The sequence below is a fragment of the Argentina anserina genome, chromosome 6, assembly GCF_933775445.1.
Source record: "Argentina anserina chromosome 6, drPotAnse1.1, whole genome shotgun sequence".
NCBI lineage: Eukaryota > Viridiplantae > Streptophyta > Magnoliopsida > Rosales > Rosaceae > Argentina > Argentina anserina.
Window position 1 is genome coordinate 18,042,854 of NC_065877.1, and position 24,293 is coordinate 18,067,146.

At 36.9% G+C, this 24,293-nt stretch overlaps 1 protein-coding gene and 1 pseudogene across 1 annotated transcript; both read left to right on the plus strand.

Moving 5' to 3' along the window:
- LOC126796979 (uncharacterized) overlaps window positions 1-24,293 on the plus strand; it is a 63,059-nt pseudogene that overhangs the window by 18,543 nt on the left and 20,223 nt on the right.
- On the plus strand, window positions 427-8,570 carry LOC126799445 (condensin-1 complex subunit CAP-D2). The gene is given in 18 exon segments (XM_050526648.1): window positions 427-678; window positions 766-912; window positions 915-1,099; window positions 1,199-1,362; window positions 1,457-2,639; window positions 2,801-2,992; window positions 3,625-4,281; window positions 4,382-4,558; window positions 4,888-4,955; window positions 5,121-5,343; window positions 5,424-5,523; window positions 5,633-5,748; window positions 5,827-5,884; window positions 6,433-6,584; window positions 6,671-6,872; window positions 7,233-7,403; window positions 7,503-7,584; window positions 8,230-8,570. Coding segments are annotated over 17 exon segments (3,990 nt in total). The 5' UTR covers window positions 427-542; the 3' UTR covers window positions 7,562-7,584; window positions 8,230-8,570.

Here is a 24,293-nt window from a genome sequence, read left to right on the forward strand (position 1 = left end):
CAAATATACTAAATGAGGTGTTTGACAAATAGAAATTGTAGGTGATTATATAAGAATTTCACACACACCGAGTCAAATTCTAAAAGCTGCAAATTAGAGTTTCTGATTCTGGGGAAGAGATTATAATCTGTCTATCATCTTATTACCACATTTTTCTAAACTCACCACACTTTTATACCAATATTCACCAACCACTTCAAGTACTCACAACTGATTATTCTGACAACTCAATTGTAACTGATTATTTAATTAACTTAATTAAATCTAATTATAAAAAATTCACACGGTACCAAACTCGCTCAATTGGAGATGCTCTTACCGCACAACTCACACAAGTGGATCCCTATGATTTGAACTTTTCAGAATTTAAAAAGGAAGTCGGATCCAAATATTTCTGAGCCGCCTCGATCCGAAAAGACAGAGATACTGATAGTATTCCCGCTCGTTCCAAAAATTTCAATTCGATTTGAAATCGTGTGTGTGAGAGAGAGAGAGAGAGAGAGAAAGAGTCTGTGAAAAGCAAAGGCAGCCGAAGACTGTGGATGGCTCCGTCGTTTGAGTTTCCCCAAACCCTGAGAGGCTTGGAAGACGACGCCCAAGACAACAACCGGCTCTACGCTCGGAACCCAATCGACGTCGCTTCTCTTCCTCCCTCCCAACTCGATGAGTTCGTCAAAGGTACTTGACGAATTCTTGTTCAATTTTTAGTCCCAAGATTGAAACCCTAGAGAAAGTAAATTCCTGGTTGTTTTTGGGTTGAAACAGGCATTTCATTTGATCTCTCCGATAAAGAGCTATTTTGTATAGAAGAGCAACATGTGTTTGATTGTGTCTACTCGCTGGTTCGAGGTTTCATGGGTTTACCTTGGACTTGTAAACTTAATCTTGTCGAAAGTCTTCGGTCCAATTTCAGTTTCTCCTCCCAAATGTTGATTCACTCTCACGGGCTTCTCAAGGCCAGGATGATGATGATGATGATGCCACCTTGGTGCTTGATCGCCTTGCTTCATATCGTAATGCTTTCAAAATCTACACGTTCTTTCTCTTTACTCTTGTTCTCATTGAGGAGGTTAGTATCACTTCCAACAACAATGCCAAGGTACCCCTTTACCAATGCCGCCACTGTTATATATTATCCTATTTTCAGTCCTCTTTCGTGTGCTACTACTTTTTCAGCTGCGACTTTTGCTTGAAACAGGTGACAGCTAGTACCAGGAAGAAGCAGCACCCTAAGAGTTCACGGAACTGGGAGCCACAGAGGGGCCGTATACTTAATCTGATTGCTAATTCATTGGAGGTTAAGCTCACGTTGCTCTTTGGTCCAACTGGCCTAGAAGAAAGTTATGTTTCTTTTATTGCCAAGTAAGTTTCATAACAAATGCAATTTCCTCTGGTCTATATATAAATCCCCTTTCCTTTTTGTGAATGACTAATCAAATATTTTGGGGTTCTGTAGAAATGCATTTTCTTTGTTTGAGAAGGCTACAGTATTGAAAGACTATGATACAAAGGATGCTCTGTGTCGTATAATCGGCGCATGTGCTACAAAATACCAGTATATGGCACAATCATGTGCATCGATCATGCACCTGGTTCACAAATATGATTTTGTTGTTACCCACATTGCTGATGCTGTTGCTGGTGCTGAGAAGAAGTATGCAGATGGAAGTCTAGCTAATTCTCTTATCAGAGAGATTGGGAGGACAAATCCAAAAGATTACATCAAGGATGCAGTTGGGGCTGAAAATGTTGGTCGCCTTTTGGTGGAGCTTTCTGATCGGGTACCAAAATTGATGTCTGTAAACATTGGCCTTCTTGTTCCACATTTTGGTGGGGAATCTTATAAAATAAGGAATGCTCTTGTTGGGGTCATGGGGAAGTTGGTTGCAAAGGCTTTTAAGGATGTTGAGGGTGAAGTGAATTCTAAATCTGTTCGTCTTCGAACTAAGCAGGCCATGTTGGAAATTTTGCTTGAGCGGTGTCGAGATGTATCAGCTTATACCCGGAGTCGGGTTCTTCAAATTTGGGCTGAACTATGTGAAGACCATTGTGTTTCAATTGGGTTGTGGAATGAACTTGCTGAAGTTGCCGCTGGGAGGTTAGAGGATAAGAGTGCAATGGTCAGAAAATCAGCACTAAATCTACTTGTCATGATGTTGCAGCATAACCCATTTGGCCCACAACTTCGAATAGCTTCATTTGAAGCAACCCTACAGCAGTACAAGAAGAAGCTGAAAGTGCTTGAACCAGATACTTCCTCAGAAAGTCATATGAACAGCTTACCACCTTTCATTAATGAATTGGGGAATAGTGAGGTTGTTGATGTAACTGCAGGGTTAACTAAGGTGCAGCAGGAAAGCTTACCTGATAGTTGCTTGCCTCAGATGGAAGAAGATCCAATTCAAAAGGACGGGTGTGTCCCAGATGTTGGGAATTTAGAACAGACCAGGGCCTTGGTAGCTTCGCTTCAGGCTGGATTAAGATTTTCAAAGAGTATATCTGCCACAATTCCAACACTTGCTCAATTGATGTCATCATCTTCTGCTACTGATGTTGAAAACACTATAAATTTTTTAATGAGATGCCGGCAGTTTCAAATTGATGGCTCAGAAGAATGTCTCCGTAAGATGTTGCCACTGGTATGTCACATTTTGCTCATGCCCTAGGACATAATGGTTCATAATTTTAATTCCACCAAGAACTTTTCATGTCTGTTGATTCTTGAGCAACTATTTGGAATGTGATTGTTCTGCTGGTTCATGAGATTTAGAATATCCTAAATGTGTCATGGCTTTTGTAGGTATTTTCTCAGGACAAATCCATCTATGAAGCTGTGGAAACTGCCTTCATTACTATTTACATAAAGAAAAATCCCGTAGAAGCGGCCAAGAATCTTATAAATCTTGCCATAGAATCAAATATTGGAGATCTAGCTGCTCTTGAGTATATAGTTGGTGCCTTGGTCTCCAAAGGCAACATATCCAGTGCTGCGGTATGTTCCTTTTCAATTTTTTGTATTAATATTTTTCTCAAGTGATTACAATTAATCTAAGAAATGTAATTGAAGATTTTTTTTTTGCATGCAAAAACTTTGAAAGGTTCTTGATGGTTTTTAGCTTTGGGAAGTGAGTCAAGTGAATGTACTATGGACATAAGTATTAACTCTAACAGGCAATTGTCCATTTATGAAAAAGATAACCATTTTGAAATATACTCTTCCCTCTGTTGTGGATCACATTGATTGTCTAATATTGTATAATCTAGGTTACTTGTTCTTATCTAAACTAAGTTTATTGATTGTCTAATATTGTATAATCCAGAGCTGAACCAAATTAGTTTTCAGTTCTAAAATAAGAAGCCACAGTTTTCCAGTTTTCAGTTATTAGTATACGAATCTGGGTATTTTCCACAGATAATGTGGGAAAGAAATAAAAAACATAGTTATTTTAACCAAGAGACAACTGTGATGTATATCTCTGAATTTGAGATACGATTATTTTTGATAAATTAGGTGCTGCTGCTTAGTCAATTCACTGCTGAATTCTCTTGTACCATTGGTCTTTAACAAAATTCTTTCTTCCATTGCCTAAAGAGGTAATTCTTCATAGGTCTTTGCTTTCGCAGATATCAGCGTTATGGGATTTCTTTTGCTTCAACATAAGTGGAACTACTGCTGTTCAAAGTTGTGGGGCATTGTCTATCCTTTGCATGGCCTCAAAATCATCCTCTGCTGTTCTTAGCTCTCATTTACAGGATGTTATTGATATTGGGTTTGGCCAATGGGCGAAAATTGAACCGTTGCTTTCCAGGACAGCTTGCGTTGCTCTTCAGAGATTATCTGAAGTTGATAAGAAAAAGTTGTTATCTAGTAATGGAAGCCGAGTTTTTGGTATTTTAGAAAGCTTAGTTACTGGTTTTTGGCTTCCAGAAAACATATGGTATGCCGCTGCTGACAAAGCTGTAGCTGCTGTATATAAAATTCATCCAACACCAGAAACTTTTGCTGCCAATATAGTAAAGAAGTCCCTAAGATCTGTGTTTGATTGTAGTGGAGTTGAGGAGTTGCAGAATGAAATCGGCAGTGGTAGTGTTGGAATACTTACTACTGTTCAGGTGGAAGGGCTTAGTAGATATATCTTTGTCGTAGGTCATGTTGCCATGAACCAGCTGCTGTATATTGAATCCTGTCTGAGGAAGGTTCAGAAACAGAAAGTTGGCAAAGAGAAGATGAATTATGATTTTCAGCAAGGTACTGGTGGAATGCCGGCTGATAGCTCAAAGGTAAGGTTGAATATTGTATGTGCAAATGGTTATTAATATCGGACAATTTTTTATTATCCTTTATCTATATTTTCTTATCACTTATCTATTTATTTTGCAGGAAATTGGTATAAATGCTGAGCTTGGCCTTACCGCCTCAGAAGATGCAATACTTGATACTCTCTCTGACAAAGCGGAAAAAGAAATAGTTTGTGGTAATTCTGTGGAGAAGAATTTGATTGGCCATTGTGCACCCTTTTTGTCAAAACTTTGTAGGAACTTCAGTCTGATGCAAAAGGTAATTCTGAAATAGAAAATAGAATTTGGTCATGGTGCATGTTGAACTGGAATTTATTTTGCTTTTGTATGAGATATGTACTACTGTTAAACAATACATCGTAGTATAACACTGCCAGATAAACCATCCCAGATGCCGCTATGTAATCACATTTCTTTCAGTCCGAAACCTAGTACAGTCTATTAGTATAGTATATGTTATTTTCCTGTAATTTAACCATTCGAAAGTACAAATTTAGTGCACTGTGTGTATGTGAGTTAATGTAATAATTAGTCTGTTGTGTATTACTTAATATTTAGATCTACTAACCGGTTGCTGCATAATTTCAGTATCCGGAACTACAAGTATCTGCAATGCTTGCTTTATGTCGTTTTATGATCATTGATGCAAGTTTCTGGTTAGATTTTCTCTCTCTCTCTCTCTCTCTCTCTCTGTACATGGGTGTGTATTATTACTGTGTCTGCTTGTGGGTGGGTGTATATGTGAATGCATTATGCATATGCATGCATGTTTTCTTAGAACAATCAAACATCAGCTCTGACATTTGATGTATAATTTCCAGTGAGACAAATCTTCAGCTACTGTTCACGGTTGCAGAGAGTGCAAAATCAGAAGTTGTCCGTTCCAATTGCACTATTTGTCTTGGAGATTTGGCAGTTCGGTTCCCTAATTTGTTAGAACCATGGACAGAAAATATGTATTCCAGGTTACAGGATCCTTCAGTTTCTGTTAGGAAGAATGCTGTTTTGGTGCTTTCACACCTCATATTAAATGACATGATGAAGGTCTGAGAGCTTGGCACTGCTTCTTGTGCCTTTTGTCTTATTATGATAGCTAGTTCTCATTCTGGCTATATCTTGATCAGGTTAAAGGTTACATAAACGAAATGGCCATAAGATTAGAGGATGAAGATGAGAGGATTTCAAATCTAGCTAAACTATTCTTTAATGAACTATCCAAAAAAGGTAGACAGTAATATCCATTCAGTGACATTCTTATTCTGTTACCATCATTTTCACTTTTGTATTATAAAGTTTTCTTCTAATGAACGAACTTTGTTTTTACACAAATTAGGGAGCAATCCAATATATAATCTACTTCCGGATGTACTTGGGAAATTATCGAACCAGAATCTGAAGAGAGAATCTTTCTGCAATATCATGCAGTTTTTGATTGGTTCTATCAAGAAGGTATAAATGACAACTCAGTTTGTTTTGCTAATTTCTGTTTTACTAGTATGATCTTATGGTACTTCACCTTTTTTTTAGGACAAACAAATGGAGTCTCTTGTTGAAAAGCTTTGTAATAGATTCACCGGAGTTGCAGGTAAGACATCCTTAATCTCTTCCTTTTGCTTTGAAGACACTTTGTATTTCGCAAAAGCGGACCTTTAAGTTGCAGCTTAGGTGTAAAATTGTAACGAGACAAATATGTCTTTTGTTGCAAGTTGTTAGATTGACAATTCACCTCATTGAGTGCTCTTGAGTAGATAGTGAACTTTTTATTTATTGGACTACTTTTTCTTCTATTGCTTTACTTTGTAAAACCAAGAGCTGCATACCTTTTGAAACAAATGCTATGAAAGACGAATGGAATTTTCTATACTGTTCTAGACGTTGTATAGCCCCTATCAGTCTTTTGTTGAACTTTGTTGTATGCAGCATCAAGCGTGGGATATTGAAGTTTCCTATCACCCTCACATAAATAGAAAGTTCACTAGCTACCTTCAACATCAACACTATTATCTAAATTTCAGTTACATATTCTTCACTCTCTGCAACCATAAAGAGTATTTTGTCCCTAGCAAGATAATTTAGTGTTGATGTTTTCTGTTTTCATGACTAATTTTGCTGATTGGCTACCCATGGTTGCAGATATCAGACAATGGGAATATATTTCTTATTGCCTCTCTCAGCTGGCGTTCACTGAAAAGGGAATAAAGAAGCTTATGGAGTCTTTCAAGACATATGATCACGTCCTCTCAGAGGATACTGTGATGAACCATTTTAAGTCCATAACAAACAAGGTATGAATTATCTGTTTTTATTGCTCCTCTTGTATATATCTTGTGAGGTATATTTTCATTCTTCTTATGCTAATATGATGAAATAGGGCAAGAAGTTCGCAAAACCTGAACTTAAACAGTGCATTGAGGAGTTTGAGGAGAAGCTGAGTAAGTTCCACTTGGAAAAGAAAGAACAAGAAGTAACAGCAAGGAATGCCCAAATTCACCAACAGAAGACTGACAGCATGGGAGAGTTTGTGGTTACGAGGAATGCTGCCGGGGCCATTATAGACTCAGATATTGATGAAGGTCAGTGTTATTAATTTATACCTGATCGAATCAATGTGCTTACCAATAGAATGTCGTGTTTATACATTCAATTATCCATCAGCACAACAATTTGAGGTTAGCGTTATCCTTGAGGCACACACATACAACTCTTATTTTTAGATCACACTGTCTGTACTTTCAGCGGACTATTAGCCATTGTTGGAGGTTTGGAATATGAGGACCATCCATCAATATCGGGTGGTTCACAGTTTACAAAGGTTCTTCTTTTTGTCATATCTTTTATGGAAGCCATTGATGTAGCTCGTTGAACTGAAGGAAAATGGATGTGTTTTGTTGCTCGTTGCACTAACGTAGTTGCATGCATCTCTTTTGGTGTAGGAACAGATGGTGAAGTCATTGATCCATGTACTGAAGGGATGACCGAGGCTGTGAATGAACTGTCAAAAACTAGACGTGTTGAGTCAGATGAACATTCTTTTGCTTCTAGTGAGATGACAGAGTCAGACCCGGATGACACTGAAATTCAGTCGCCAAATGTTAGCTTGAGGGGTATAAGCACTGTCTGACCTTAATCACCTTATATATTTGTATTATTGATTTTATTGCTCAGCTTTACTAAGGCCTTTTATATGACATGGGCTTCAAAAGCTGGATCTAAGACTAGCAGCATGGAAGATAAAGGCAGTCATGTGTCTGCATCATCTTGAAGAATTATAAGGTCAAATGAAAGGTAAGATTTTATCTGTCCGCTGTTTTTGAGCTCATGGATGATGTGTTGGCTAAACCCCTAGAAATATTTCCTAATGCAAAATTTTGGCACGCCTTAATGACCTAAATGCCATATGCAAATAATTGAATAAATTTACGATATAAACTTGTGAAGATTAAAATCCTTCTACCATAAGCTTAACTGAATGGACTCGCATGAATTAATTAAATACATCTATAGGCCAGGGAGGATTATGTTTTTCTTATTAAACAGCATTCATATCAATCCAAAGGTGTATTGCTGGCTGGCTACCATCCAAATTAGTTGGCTTTAAACTTGGATGGTGTTATTGGTCCGGTTAAAAGTCAAAACTTCTTTATCATTTCCCGATTAGCATTTAGGTAGTATGATTACAGTTTGATTCTGAACTTCTGTAAAAGCGAGAAAATTAGTTGTCATATGTTATTCACAAATCAAGACATTACAGATGACTGAGATGAGTACTTGTTTTACTTTTTGAAATAAGACATTACGTAGTTGGGTGTTGTTCCCCTTGGTATATGATTTTTCCTTATGGGATCTAATTACGATCATGTTTTTGCAGTAGGCTGAGTTTTGATGGACTGGTGACTGGTCTGAACCTAACTTTCCTTTAATTTTATGCAGGTATAATCAATCAAAATGAAGTGGTTCAGATTAATGATCTCTGACTAGGAGTCTCGTTTTGCAGTAGAGTTACTGCTATTTGCCGTCATCACTGTTACAATTGAAGAGAAGCCAGATATCGTATTGGACTATTGGTGTTAAACATGACTTCTCTATGACCCAACTATGCTTGCATTACTGTGTGTGTCTATATATATATAAGCATGCTATTATTGTTTAGTAAGTAAGTACCTGCAATCTATTCTGAAGAGAACAGAGTTTATTTTCTGTGTCTATTAAAGAACCTAAATGAACTTGGGCATGATTTATAACGGAAATTACAAAATCTAGACAGGAAAGAACAATTGGCAGCGAATGTGTCATGTGACATTAAGACCGAGTATCATCATCCGAATGCTGAGGTTACTATCATTTGTAATGGTACCCTTTGGAGAAAGTGAAGAAACACCAAAATACTAGCAACTAACTATAATAGTGTTAAAGGGAATGATTGATTTTCTCTCATACGTGTCATTAAAATATCAGAAGAAATTAACTCGTGTACTACGCAAAAACTCAGACAATCGAAGAATCAAGAGGACAAGGGCGGCGATGGTATGGTATGGTGATGATATAAGATTACATTGTATATAACAGTAAAATAAATAAGATTACATTATACAAATTTACCGAGTCCATTCATCTGTGAATTCACAAATTTAAGTATGAATACTGACTTAAATGACAAAAAAGACTTCAAAAGTCAATCTAGTCCATGGTACCAAATCAAGAAGATATTTAGTCTCTGAACACTAAAAAATTGCATGGTACTGATGGTAGGATCTAACACATATTGTTGACTATATGGCAAAAATCCCATACACCATCATTAGTTGTAGGGTTTCAATGGGAAGAACTGAAAAAGAAGGGCATCAAAAAAGACATCCAGATTCTCTCCCTGCATCACATCACTTACTGAATGATGAGTAATGCCAACACGATGATCAGTTACATGACCTTGAGGAACGTTGTACGTACGAATGCGTTCAGATCGATCCCCACAACCAATCTGTTCATGGAATGAGCTCATATCACTCATACCTGCTCTAATCAAAGTTTTGACCGGTTATTCTGCAGTACCCTTCCATTTCATATAGCTTTGCACACAGTAGTTTAAGTGCCTTGGCCTTGTTCTAGACAGGAACCAAAAAAAACAAGAAAGACAGAAAACATAACTAGAAATAAACATGAAAAAGTAACAAGTCTGATGCTTATGAGGTCCATGATCACGAAAAAACAATCAATTTGCACGTCATACTAACAGTCTGATTTTCATGTCATATTTTTTAAAATTTCTCAAGGTCAACGGTTACTTGTATTTCAACCAAGAAAATAGAGAAGAGCTAATGACGGAATTCCTGCGTACAGCAAGGAGAATACCAAAAATTATAATTTGGACTAATGCGTTGCCAGGGTTTTCGGTGACATAGAGTTGAGTTTTACTATACTACGGTAGTAGCTAGCGGTCATGTGGATCAGTTAATTAAATTTATCAACAAAGGCGGTTAGAAGATCGTGTATGTCAATCTTCATGCTTCTTCATTCTACATAGAATTTTAACATATTGGTAGGAGAAAAAAATTAAAGTCAAATTTTACTTAGCAGTTTCAAATCCTAGGTTTTTAAAATCGGCTTTAGATGCTCCTGGAACACGAAGGGACATTACTGATTGAAACGATTATGTGGGTGACCAAATATAAAGAACTAGCATGGTGATTGTCTCACTATAAGAGTTCCTATGGTTTATTTTCATTATCTTCAGGTGTTTATATCCTCTTATACACGTTTGTTTTCATTGAGGTCTCAAAGACCCACTTCAGCCTTCTTTTCTAAACGCATAACAGCTCCAGTTTTGTTCTCGTTATAAGAAATGGTTAATATAACAACCATTTAGTATAACATCCTATCTCTACCACTATCATGCAAATCTGAAAACTGTACATCACCAGATGAAAGACGCCCACATCCTTCTTTATAAATGTCTATCAACATAAATATCATAATCATCTTCAATTTCTCTAGATTGTCTCACTATAAGATATGAAAATGGTGCATCAAGACCTTCTTCACTAGAAATCGGAGAAACAAGAAATTTCTACAGTTTTCATTTCTCTTCAGATCAGCCTAAAACCCATCCATTTCTTCCAAATTAGCTCCGTACTAGCTTGTTCCCTCTAATTAATTTAGCCGAGTAATCTAACATTATAATCTACTAATTATAAAATAAACATCTGCCCTAAGTGCATTTCTAATGGAACTCTAACAAAGTTGGTGTTTCAGAACTTTTGTACCTCTTTTCTAAAGTTCACACTTCACACCCATTATTGTAACGAATTAGTTCGGTTCTTGTTTGTACCTCAGGGCATAAGTAATGCTACTTTACGCTCCTGTTTGTGATTACTTCTCTAGGAGGGATTTTGTTACATAGGGCCAATGAAAGCAGTTTAGTCAAAGAGGATGTGAAACGACCCGACCCAAATCTAACCTATTTACGCGTTGAAATCCAATTTATATCAAGCGAACCAATATCTAATCTTAAATAATTGTGGCTGCACCCAAATTTTGGTTGGGCTGCCTACGTACCCTTTACAAGGGTGATAGCCATTCGTAGTTCAACATTTCACCACAACAACGCAACCTCATAACCATTTCGATTCGTAACACAAACACAACATCACAACTGCCACACACACAATTTATATCATAGCCAACACCTATCAAACACACAACACCGCATCCATTATCAATCACGACAATTACATCACAGCCAACATTAAGTGAACCCAAAGCCTACGGCGATAACACATTATTCTTTATAACGAAATCTAAATCCACAACCTCATACGATAACCAAATTCAACAATTAAGACATCGATAAGCTCGTATCGACGCATATTACACGATGGAGTGAATCACTGCTCCAGAAATAGCACCATGCGCCGCCACAGTGGCTGCGCATGGGCCCCACGCGCCACCACTCTCCAACGTCTCCAAATCAACTCGACCCCAACATGAAAGTTATAGATCATCAAAAAACAAACCTTTCTCATGACGGCGTCGAAGCCCAGATCGGCCGGAAAGTGCAGGGGAAGATCAGAACAGTGCACCAAATTCAATTTCGTGATGCGGCTTGAATCGACGTCCAACTCCGGTCGAATCACGGTCAGAAGGGAGGATCACGCCGACCTGCAGCAACCCCGAGCTCCGGAGTCGCCGGAAAAGCTCGCACGGCGACGGCGAAATCTGTAGGAACTGTAAGCCCTTGTTGCTCCTCGCACGGTAGTGGACGCGGTGCAACTCCGGTCTAGATCGACGACGAACGGCGAGACGAAGCTAACGAGACCGGTGGCGTCCCGATCCTTGGCCGGATGACGGAGATCGCCGCCGGAGAAGAAAATGGGATTTTCTGCGATGAACAGTGGCGCGAAACAGACTTTTTCGAATTTTCCCCATTTTCTGATTTTCACCCCCTATTTATACTAAATTCCAAAAATTCCTAAATGCTTTTATGATTCGCAACTTCTCTTTACGAACTCTGATTTAGGCATGCCGAGTATCCACGAATTCCCATCGACGAGCTCTACGACTTTCGTGAAGGACGTTTTTCAGAAAAACTTACGCATCGAAAAGTTAATTTTTAGAGTCGTTAGCCTTATAGTTTTGAGTCAGTAGGTGATCAGCACGTCGGGTTTGACGTGTTGGTTGCTTATTAACTTGGGGTTATGGCGAAAATTGTTGCATTCCGGTCCTAAAAATGGTCTCGAGGTGTGATAGTACATACTAGTATTCTTCTTGTTAATGAGACCTCGAGTTACAGATGATCAAAAGCGTTATCTATCGCATTCAAGCCTCTAGTTCTTTCTTCTGGTGCACTCTTCTTCTACTCTCTTTTCTTTTTTCTGGTGTTAGTTCTTCTTTTGATGGTTTTGCTTTTTTTTTTCTACTCTTTTTATAATTTTAATTGTCCCAGACAATTGTTTTTGGATTTATTATTTTCAAAAAGGAAAAGTTTGATTCATATAATAATGAAAATAGGAAATTTCATGTCACATGCCGCGTCTGTTTCTTATGTGTTTGATGTCATCTTCTCAATTAATCTAGACCATTGAGCATTGTTATTAAATCTAATGGCTAGGAAGTAGTGTCAAAAGTTGTGTAACAAATGATGTCACATGAATTTACATGGATGATTTAGAACCACATAGAGGATCTATATGGTACAAATTGTTACTATCTTCATCATCTCCTGAAGTATTCGAGTAGAGCCCTGATGATAGGAGCAATTTGTGCGACGTTCTTAACGTGTTTTTACCTCCATTTGTACTTTGCTTAGCCGTTATTATTGTATTATCGAGTCATTGAGTCGTAGTAGGAGTCTTCGGCAGTATTGGATGCATTTTTGTGCTTAAACGAGTTTAAAACGCAGAATTGGTATAGAGTCCTAGTTTGAGTAGGAATCCTTGTAGGACTAGGAAACCTTGTTGGATTAGGAGTCTTCATCTTTCTACGTTTTAGTCGCATTGGCGATATTTTGAGAGTCCTATTTGCACTAGGAATCCTTGTTAGACTAGGAAACGTGTCAAGCTCCCAAACCCGAGAACACTATTATATGGAATTATGGTTCCCGAATTAGAGGTGTGACCTTAAAACCAATAAAAATTTCTTAATAAAACTGATAGAAATATATGTATTAATAATATTTTTATTAGGAAGCAAAATCAGAGTTATTTTACAATAAAGCGGATTTAGAAATACTGAAATTTAGAAATTGCACACTCAAGGTCAATTCTCCTATGAGTATAATAGTGCACTATCTATAGGGATTAGGGCCCAATGCTAACTCACAAAGCACAAAATAATTTTAGCAGCAATTCACTTAAGCACGGTGTAGTACTAATCACCCGGCTTCACAAAGTTAATAGAATATCACAAAGTTTAGTAATCAAGACAATATTTAAATACTAAAAATATATGTATATATATATAATCTTACACCAAGATATAAATATTTAACAATAACTCAATGTATACATGAAATAAACAAGTTAATAAACTTGAAAGTAAATGTGCAAATAAAGTAAATATACTTTAAATTAAAAGTAATTAGATAATATTAGTTAGTAGTCATTTCTCCCATAATAAGGAAAGTTTTTGTCCAAAGTAGCAATTGTTATTCAAATAATAGTGTCAAAGTCCGTCAACTTTCCGTATCGGTAACTCAATCAATAAACGTCTAAATTAGTGATGAATGCTCGATTACTGGACATCAATATTTAACCCTGAACACATCATTAGTAGTATAAAGCAAGAGGGTATCGTTCACAAACCGGGGATCCAGCCAGGGCTTAGGATCACAACACTTAACACGAATTCATAAAGGTTTTAAAGTTTTGAGATATAAGTTTCGGATTGAATCATAAAAGCAGTAAATAAAACCTAAACTAATATATACATGTGATCAACCAACCAACACATAATACATAACCAAAACAATTCATATAACGCTAACGAAAATCAGATTCTAGTCCTCCTTTAAGAATCATGCCGAGACACTATCATGAATAACTAAGGTTGGATCATGTAATTAGGGTCCTAAGCAGTAACCTAAACACATAGACACTTAACACATTCGATTCTTTCAAAGCGGTACTAATCGAAATCTAACATGCTTATCGTACCATATAACTCCAAAGCCATGCATATTGAATTCATTAAGCATGTCACCTACTTAACCAACAATTTCGAAAATCACATAGGAAAGATAAACATGTTCATGGCATAAGTCATAAATCCAACAACCTAAATATCATGTTACAAGCGTATACATAACATATAGATACTTTCGAAATCAGTCAAGACATATCACGGCATAAACTAAAATCATAGAACTAAAAACCTAAAATCGCAACCTTATATAATTTGAAACAAGTAACTATCTCATAGACAAAATTGAAACAAGTTTACTCTACACAAATCGCATGCTCATCCAAGAACAAGAAAAACCAAAAACCGAAATAAACATAGAGAGAATCATGGTTACACTTTATAAATCAAGCAATCCACAAGTGTAGCCGAGACTTCTATGGATGTAACCTTCTTCACAAGCGTGTTTGAAGGCTATTGATTGGTGGGGAATGATGAAATCGGTTTTAGGATTTCTTGGAAGGGTGAAGAATGAATTCGGCAGAGCTATGACTTGTGTTTGTGTGTAGGGCTGATGATGAAAATATGGGGAGGCCGAGCCTCTATATATAGGAGAAAATGAACCCTCTTTGCCGTCCCAATTAGGAGATAGAATCCAATTGGGAAACTGAAATCTTATTTGATATGGATTTTGATTCATGTACTCGAAATCCAACTTGATGTAGGAAACCAAATCCAATTGGGAAACATATATGGCTGCTTGGCATCTCTCCATGTCCAACTAGGAATAGCTAGGCCGGCCTCTTCTTCTCCTTCTTCAACTCGGATATGATTTCCTTGTCTCACTAGGAATGCATCACGACCTCTCTACTTCCTTTCCAAATATGATTTGTCTTTCCTGAAAAGAAATCGTTAATTAAGGAATAAGAAAGAATGAAAATAGGAAAGTAGAATCATAGTCGAGTAAGGAATCCTAGCTCAATAGGATTTCTAACACTTAGCACAATTTCATCATCAAATCATCTAAAATCGACATAGTCTCCTTAGAACATACAAATGACAATTATGAACCTAAAACAACTAAATAAGAAGTAACAAAGCATAAGAATAGGGTATATAAACATTAAGAACGTCACACTATGTGCTCCTATCAATCAGGCAAGTGAGGAGTCTATGCTCAAAGCTTTTTCGTAAGAAATCTATTAGGATAAGTCATACAGTCCAGTTCAAAGTCATTGAGTTCAAAATGTTCAAACACAGTAGCAGTGCAGAAACCGATCATCAAGTTATCATCTTAGATGTCTACATATTCTAATTATAACAAAATTTTTATCATTTCTTGTAAAACTTTCCAGATTAAAAGTAGAGGTCTTATACTTTAATTTGATATACAATTTGTGAAAAATGGTTAAGAAATGAGTGAGATATGAGTTTTTAAAGGTGTAAGTGCTGCAAAAGATTTTCAATAGGTTTATTAACTCTAACTTTGATTGGCCATAACTTCTCTATTTCTAAACATTTTTGAGTGATTCAAAAGCATAAATTGAAGCATGTTTCATGAGGAATTTAATGTTATTATTACCTTGGACAAACTCAGATGTTATAAATGACGAAAATATAACTCTTACCAAAACATGTCTTTGCCATTTTATCCTTAGCTATGCACTTTGATAAATCTAAAGAGGTAAAAGATTATAAGGATGTAAGATGTACTTACCTTGAAGTTTTAAGGGTGAAAGAAAGGTTTTGATGTGGATCCAAAGTTGGATTACTTTAGTAAAGAAGAAACTTGTTTAAGAGAGAAAGAGTGAAGGCTAGAATTTTAGCTTGAGAAATATTGGATGGTTGAGTTTTCTATCAACTAAGGGAACTCTAGACTTGCATGATTTCTGACTAGTGTGAAGGAAACTTGAGGCAGCTCACAAGTATAAATAGGCCAAGAAAATCACAAAAGTTCAATTCTCACCCACCATTCTCAATAATTAATATTGAGTGATGACCTAGCTAGTTAGTGTGGTTGTTGTCAAAGAAAAAAGTGAAAATGTTAAGAATGGTACTTGATATATTCCTTACTCCGAATTAAACGTCATTTAGTTTCATTAACATCAAACTTGTACACCATGTTTGAAACCCAAGCCAAAAAGTGCACCCGTTGTTATTTCCTCAATTTGTTTCAAAGTTTCCGTCTATTTTGCAGGGCTATTTTTGTCTCTCCATTTTCCCCTGCCATTTACCTTTTACACTGCGCCATCTCTCCCACTTGTCCCGCCAATTTACCATGTACTTTGTCACCTCATCAAAATTTCCCTCCAAAACCGAGGAACATGACAATAGCCAATTGCTCAAAACTGCTGGAAACCAGTTTTAATTGTAGGCTGCAAAATAACAACTTCACTTCATAATAAGATCAAATAATGAGTAAATAACCAATTCAAATCAATATAGAAGTCACTCACAGTAAGGAAAACCCATGGAAGACAGTAAGCAATCCAAAATCAATTCAGTCATTCCAGCAAAACTAAAACCCTCTTGCCTCACAACGAATTTGGGTAGAAAACATAATACCCAAGCACAACCTTGGACAAAAAGAAGAAAGAACAAATGAACTCCAAAACCCTCTTCTCTCTTCTCCTTCCTCTTTCTTTCTTCTGGGTTTTTTCCATTCTCCTCCGTCTCCTCTCTTACTCTCATCCCTTTCACCCCTCATGTCTCCCTCTTTTCTTCTTTCTTCTTCTATTCTCTTTCATCTCATCAACCGTCTCCTCTCCTAAATTCTTATCTTTACCAAAGCAAGACTCAAACCCTTCAAAAAAAAGACTCCAACTCTCATTCTCGGTTCTACCCTTTTTACGACCCACTGCACAGCGTCCAAGATAAATGGTGGGAGAGTGGAGAGACAGAAATAGCCTTGCAAAAGTTTGAAATAAACGGAGGAATTAAGAGCGGGTACACTTGTTGGGTCGGGTTTCAAATGTGATGTATTGTTTTGGTGCTAATAAAACTAAATAACCCTTAATTTGGAGTAGAGAGTATGTCAGGTACCATTGATAAAATTTTCATAAGAAAAAAATAGTGTGATGAGGTAAAACATAAAAATAAATCAGCTAGGTTCAAAACATATTGACATAGGATTATATATATATGTAGATATAACAAACACATTTGTATGTGTTATTCTAAAAAGTAAAGGAATTTAGTATATTCCTTTGATAAGGTTTTCAATATATTTACATTATCTAATACTAATATAATGCATAAAAAATAATACTATTAGTATTAGTCTTAAACTCGATTACAAAGTATCGATTATACGCAAGAATGTGAACTAACGTATTCAAATCGTGGTCTAATACTTACAAAAAGAAATTATATATTTTTGAAAGTATGTACCTTAGCATCATTGGTTATGCTCGATCTAGGTGCTTTGATAAATGTCATGCCATTTAATGTTTATCAATCACTAGGATTATGACATTTGAAGAATGATAATGTGATTATCCAATTAGAATATTGATCTAGCAAGTACCCTAAGGGGTATGTTGAGGATGTCCTTGTGCAGGTCAGTCACATGATTTTTCATGCAGATTTTTATGTGCTACACATGGAGGTTTTGTCATTGGAAACAACTCAATTGCTTTTGGGGAGACCGTTCATGAGGACTGCAAGGACATGCATAGATGTTGCAAATGAGAGTTTGACAATGGAATTCAATGGAGATATTATCAGCTTCAACATTTTTGAGGCAATGAAGTACCGAGTTTCTGATCTTAAATCGTGATTTTGTGTGGATGTTGTTGATTCTATTGCATAGATTATGTCAGAAACGTTGGAAGCATAGCAATTAGCTATGGAGCTCGAGGCCGGTTTTGACAAGCATGGGGAATGTGTCCCAAGAGAGGAGTGGGCTGATTTTGAACCCAAAATTTTTTAGATTGTTAATGAGCTTGAGGATCAACCATACAAAAGGTATCCATCTTTCTTGTCAATTCTTATTTCCACTAATAAATTGTTACCATCTGTGGTACAGGCCCCAAAATTAGATTTGAAAGAGCTTCGAGATCATTTGAAATACGTGTACGTTGGAAAAGATGATACTCTACTAGTTATTGTGTCATCAACACTGAGTAAGCAGCACGAAGCGAGTTTGATTGATGTGCTTAAGAGGAACGAAACCGCTATTAGATGGACTTTGGCAGATATCAAGGGGATCAGCCCTACTACTTGTGTTCATATGATACTTTTGGAGGATTACGCGAAGCCAACACGTGATGCTCAGAGGAGATTGCACCCACCAATGATGAAAATTGTTAAAGATGAAGTGATCAAGCTGCTTGATTGTGGAGTGATCTATCCTATCTTGGACAGTCAATGGATTTCACAGTGCAAGTTGTGCCTATGAAGAGTGGGGTTACTGTTGTGAAGAATGAGGCGAATGAATTAGTACCCCAGAGGTTGGTGACCAGTCATAGGATGTGCATTGATTATAGGAAGTTGAATGCTACAACACGCAAGGATCACATGCTTTTGCCATTCATGGACCAGAAGTTAGAGAGATTAGCTGGGCATGAGTTCTATTGTTATCTAGATGGGTACAATGGGTCCAACCAGATATGCATTCATCTGGAGGATCATGAGAAAACAACATTACATGTCTGTTTGGCACTTTTGCCTATCGACGCATGCCCTTTGGGTTGTGCAATGCACCAGGTACATTTCAGCGATGTATGCTTGCTATTTTCTCTAACTTTATCGAAAATATCATTGAGGTCTTCATGGATGATTTTAGTGTTTATGGAAAAGACTTTAATGCATGTTTAGAGAACTTAGAGTTAATCTTGAAGAGGTGTGTAGAAACTAACCTTCTGCTTAATTGGGAAAAATGTCATTTCATGGTAAATCAAGGGATATTTTTGGGGCATATTGTATGTGTTAAGGGTATTGAGGTAGACAATGTTGAGGTTGATATTGTGCATCACTTACCCTCTCCCACCACTGTGAAGGAGGTTCATTCTTTCCTTAGTCATGCATGATTTTATAAGAGATTCATCAAAGACTTTTCCATGGTGGCAAGACCTATGTGTACCCTATTGAAGAAGGAGGTGCTGCTCCTTTGGGAGGATGCATGTGAGAAAGCATTTTTGAAGTTGAAGCAGTTGTTGACTAGTGCACCCATCATTTGTCCTCCGGATTGGAACCTACCCTTTGAATTGATGTGTGACGGTTCAGACTATGCAGTTGGGGTAGTGTTGGGCAAAAGAAGAGAACAGAAGCCCATAGTGATTTACTATGAGTCTAGGACTCTTAATGAGGCCTAAATGAATTATTCGACTACGGAAAAAGGAGCTTTTGGCTGTAATCTTTGCATTAGAAAAATTTCGATCATATCTTTTGCACTCTAAAGTAATTGTGTAAAAGATATTTGATGACTAAAAAAGATTCTAAGCCCAGGTTGATCCGGTGGATACCGTTGATTCAAAAATTTGACCTTAAGACTCGAGATAAGAAGGAAAGTGAGAATGTGGTGGCTGATCATTTGAGTAAGATCGTGCGAGATGAGGAAAGAGAGCCACTACGTAAAACCTTCGTGGATGAGCAACTCTTTGGGTTGGAGGTAAGTGTGTCTTGGTATGCAGACATTGTCAATTATTTAGTTACTAGGACTTTTCCTAGTACACTTTCGCATGCTAATAAGGCTAAATTGAAGAAAATGGCTAGATATTACATGTGGGATGAACCGTATTTATGGAAACAATGTAGTGATCAAGTCATTAGAAGATGTGTCCCAGAGAATGAGCATAGGTTAATTCTTAACTTTTGACATAATGAGACATGTGGAGGTCTTTTTGGGCCTCGTAGAACAACATTGAAGGTGTTAGAATGTGGATTTTATTGTCCTACTATTTTTAAGGATGCATACTTGTTTTGTGTTTCTTATGATAAGTGTCAACGGACTGGTAAGATTGGTCTGAGGGATCAAATGCCCCTTTCTCCTATTATTGGCCTACTATAAAATTGATGTGTGGATTTCTTTTATATCTAGCTGGCTGTTGATTATGTGTCGAAGTGGGTGGAGACAAATGCCACCAGGACTAACGATTCGAAAGTGGTTACAGGTTTCTTGAGAACTAACATCTTTTGGAGGTTTGGAGTACCACGTTTTTTGATAAATGATGGAGGTTCTCATTTCTGCAACCGGACAATTGAGGCATTACTCAAGATGTATGGAGTGACCCAAAGTTTCGACACCTTACCACCCTCAGACAAGTGGCATGACAGAAGTGTCCAACAGAGAGATCAAGGGGATACTGGTTATAGAAGCACAAAGTGTGACGTTCTTAATGCGTTTATGCCCTATTCTTATTCTTTGTTACCTCTTATTTAGTATGTTTTAGTTTCTTTTGTATGAATAATTGTCTAGGTAGAGCTTATATCGATATGAGTGAATTGATGATGAAATCGTGCTAAGTGTTAAGAATCCTTGTTGAGATATGATTCCTTATTCGAGTAGGAGTCATCCTTTATTATTTATTTTTTTCTAACGTACTTATTCTTATTAGGAAATACCAATCCATATTTGAGAAGGAAAGCTTCCTAGTTCCGCAAGGAAAAAGGAGAAGAAGATTTGCACTTAAAAGCCCAATCAATGCAAGAATGAAAATGCTGTCAAGATTCGTAGTCCAACTTCGACAGGCTCCCCTGGATAGCTCCGATTGCGTTAGAAGACGTACCTTATATGGATAAAAAGGATTTTGAGTCTAGTTTCTGTAGGATTTGGAATCAAATCAATATCTTATTCATGCAGGGAGATATGACCAAATCATTACTCGGAGGTCCAGTGAACTCGGCGGAATTATCTCAGCCATTGATTTGCTTTTGATCCAAGGGTTATGAGGGAAACTTGGGACCTTGTTTGTCCTACATATAGAGCACAAATATGATCAGAATCTCCATAAATCCCAGCACCAAAGAATGTCAAAGAAGGCATGCAGCAAATTAAATGAGAAGAGGCAAGAAAGACAAAGAAGGCATGCAGCAAATTTAATGAGGAGAGCTAAGAAAAATCAAACATGGCTGTAACAATTAAGACTTTTGCTGCCTCCCTAATTCAAAGGAAGAAATTTGTGCAAAAGAAATCAGCATTAAAGGAGGAAGAAGATATGCAATTAATGCAAAAGATATGCAATCCTTATAGAAATCAGAATTCTAGCACTGCAGGTCATCCAACTTTGACGAGCTCCCCTGGACAGCTCAGAATGATTGAGAAAGTGCATGATATATGGATGAAAAGCCACGGAAGTCTAGTTGAAATTACCAGTTGGAATCATCTCAATATCTATTTTCTAGAGAAAGTTATGGCCACAACAAGGGACAAAGGTCAGATCTGCCGAATCTAGGAAACCTCAACCAATTTGGTTTCAACTTTGTGGACTTTGTGGCCATCCTCCCTTGGGTTTCTTCCTCTATATATAGCACCTCATTTCCACAGAAAAACATCATCAACCTTGCACACAAGCACAAGCCATAGCTCTGCCGAATCAATCCCTCACCCTTCCAAGAAATCCTAAACCCGATTCCACCATTCTTCAACTTCATCTATAGCCTTCAAGCACGATTGAGAAGAGGTTCCATTCCCCTAGAAGTCTTGGCTACACCTTGTAGAATCGATTGATTGATAAAGTGTAACCATGATTCTCTCTTTGTTTCAATTCGGTTTTTGGTTTTCTTGTTCTTGGATGAGTATGTGATTTGTGTAGTGTAATCTTGTTTCAATTTTGTCTATGAAATAGCTACTTGATTCAATTTATATAAAGATTCGAATTTATGTTTTGGTTTTATGGATTTTCTGTTTTTGGTTTCTGCCGTGTACTATGTATGAACAATTTCGATTCCTAAGTGTTATGTATGCGATTGTAGCATGATATTTAGGTTGTTGGATTAAAGACTTATGCTATGAACATGTTTATTCTTTTCTATATGATTTTCGAAATTGCATGATTGGGGGTTAAGTAGGTGACATACTTGATGAATTCGATATGCATGGCTTTGGGATTGTATGGTAAGATGAACATGTTAGATTTCAATGAAGCCGAGTGGCAAGAATTGAATGTGTTAAGTGTCTATGCATATAGGTTACTGATTTGGAACTTAAATTGCATGATCCAACCTTAGTTGTTCATGAGCTAATCTCGGCATGACTCAAAAAGGGAGACATAGGACTTGTTTCGATTTCTCTATGTGAATTGTTTTGGTGATTGTTTATGTGTTGGTTGGTTGATCACATGTATATATTAGTTTAGGTTTTATTTTCTGTTTTTATATCTCAATCCGAATCTATATCAAACCTTTTAAACTCTTATGAATTCGTTGTTAAATGTTTGTGATTCTTTACCCTGGTTGGATCCCTGGTTTGTGAACGATACCCTCTTGCTTTATACTACTAACGATGCTTACAGGGTTAATATTGATCTCGAGTAATCGAACCGATCAAATGGCGCCGTTGCCGGGGATCCATCATTATGGATCCCAATCTTTTAATTTCGAATTCACTGTTCATATTGTAAATTTGTATTTTTTTTTCTTACTTTGTTCTAATATATACTAATTTTATCTTAGATTGTTATTTTTTATGATTAATGAATGATTGTTGTAGGTTGTAAATCGAACGGAATAGGTAAAGTCCATTTTGTTAATATTAGCCTCAACCCCTCATGTTTTCTTCCAAAGTTTTTACATGAGGTTGAGGGCGGCTTTTATTAACACTTGGAGAATTGTCTAACACCCAAGTTTAAAGTCCAGCTGAGTAAGAGGCATGCTCTTTTATTACCCTGGTGCATGGGACCAAAATTGGATCTCAGAGAACTATTGATTGACATACATCTCGGTGATGGAGTCGATAGGGAGTTCGCTCTCCGTAGTTCAACAAATGAGTCCTACCATGTTCACTATCTCTAATTGAGCTATACGGTCTTCTGAAACAAAGACTTGATCTTGTGTCTAGACATTCATACTTAGGCCGCACGTCCACCTCGGTTTACAACTTAGAATCAGTCGTTCATTCAATCATTGAAATAGCAAAAAGAACTTGTGAATTGTGTGAACTTTGTAAACTTAAAGAACTAACTTGTGAATCCTTATCTTATTTTGTTGTAACATATAATAATTATAATTGTGTGTACTTTCTTAGGTTTTTAAGTTGAGAAATTAAAACGAACTTAAACATAAGATTTAACAATTTGTTGGATTAGTTGTTAAGCTAGTTTTTTTTTCCCTTAACATGTGCTTATTATAATTTAATGACTTTTGACGTGTGTGTGACTTGTATATATCAATGACTTCCTAATTGTTATTCTCTAACTTTTGCATTGCATCTTCATTATTTATTCTAATTGCATTCATTTTGCATCTCATTCATGTGGCATTTTAAATTCCACGGAATATCATATGGCTAGAGGAACATAGTCTCTTAAGGACCTCACGTCCTATGTTATGTTTGGTAAGTTCTCACTTTCACTAATGATTTTAATTGAGATTCTACAGGTTTATAGTGAAGTGACCAACAATGAGCTCGAGAATATACTATAAGGTTGGATAACAAAATGGCGGAAGAGAAACCCCATAATGTGTCACCTATAAAATGATTGAAAGGAAAACTCGGTCTAAGCTATTAGACTTTAAATTTAAGCGCTTGTTGGGAGGCAACCCAATTTTGATTTTTTTACTCTTTACTCTTTATTTGGTTATTGTTTTTGTTCTTTTTGATTTGTTTTGTGCGTGTGTAGGTTAGTCTTCGAGAAAACGTGAAGAGGAGCAAAACATTTCTGTTCAACAGAATCTGGTAGAAACAGTTCGTCGACTTCGGTAGACTGTATCTCCCAACTCAAAGAGAGTTTGAATATTTGCTTTATTTGGAAACAAAGGTATTTGAGTCTAGTTTCTGTATCTTTTTACAGAACTAGATTTAGAGGTCTACATCATTCCCAGTTGCAATTTGAAGGCAGCAAGGTCGTGTCAGAAATTCAGAACTCGTGCAGTTACAGTCTGGAAACAGTAAAACAGAGAGTACTTCCGACCAAACTGGGCAGTCGTGTCATACATGGATTGAAAGCTTGTTGTGTTATCTTCAACTTTCATTCGGGCCACTTGTCCATTCCGGCTGTTTAAGTCAACGGAAATGAGCACGGAATGCAGGCTGTTGGACCGCGCCATGGGGGAGCTTTTCTCATCATTTTCTCATCTTTTTCCCATGTTTTTATTTTTGTAGTTGTTTCCTTCCACTATGAGTCTTCCATTGCATTATTTATTTTGACATTCATTGAGGACAATGTATGATTCGAGTGTGGGGGAAGGTTTAGATGTTAGAGTCATAAAATAAAAAAAAAAAA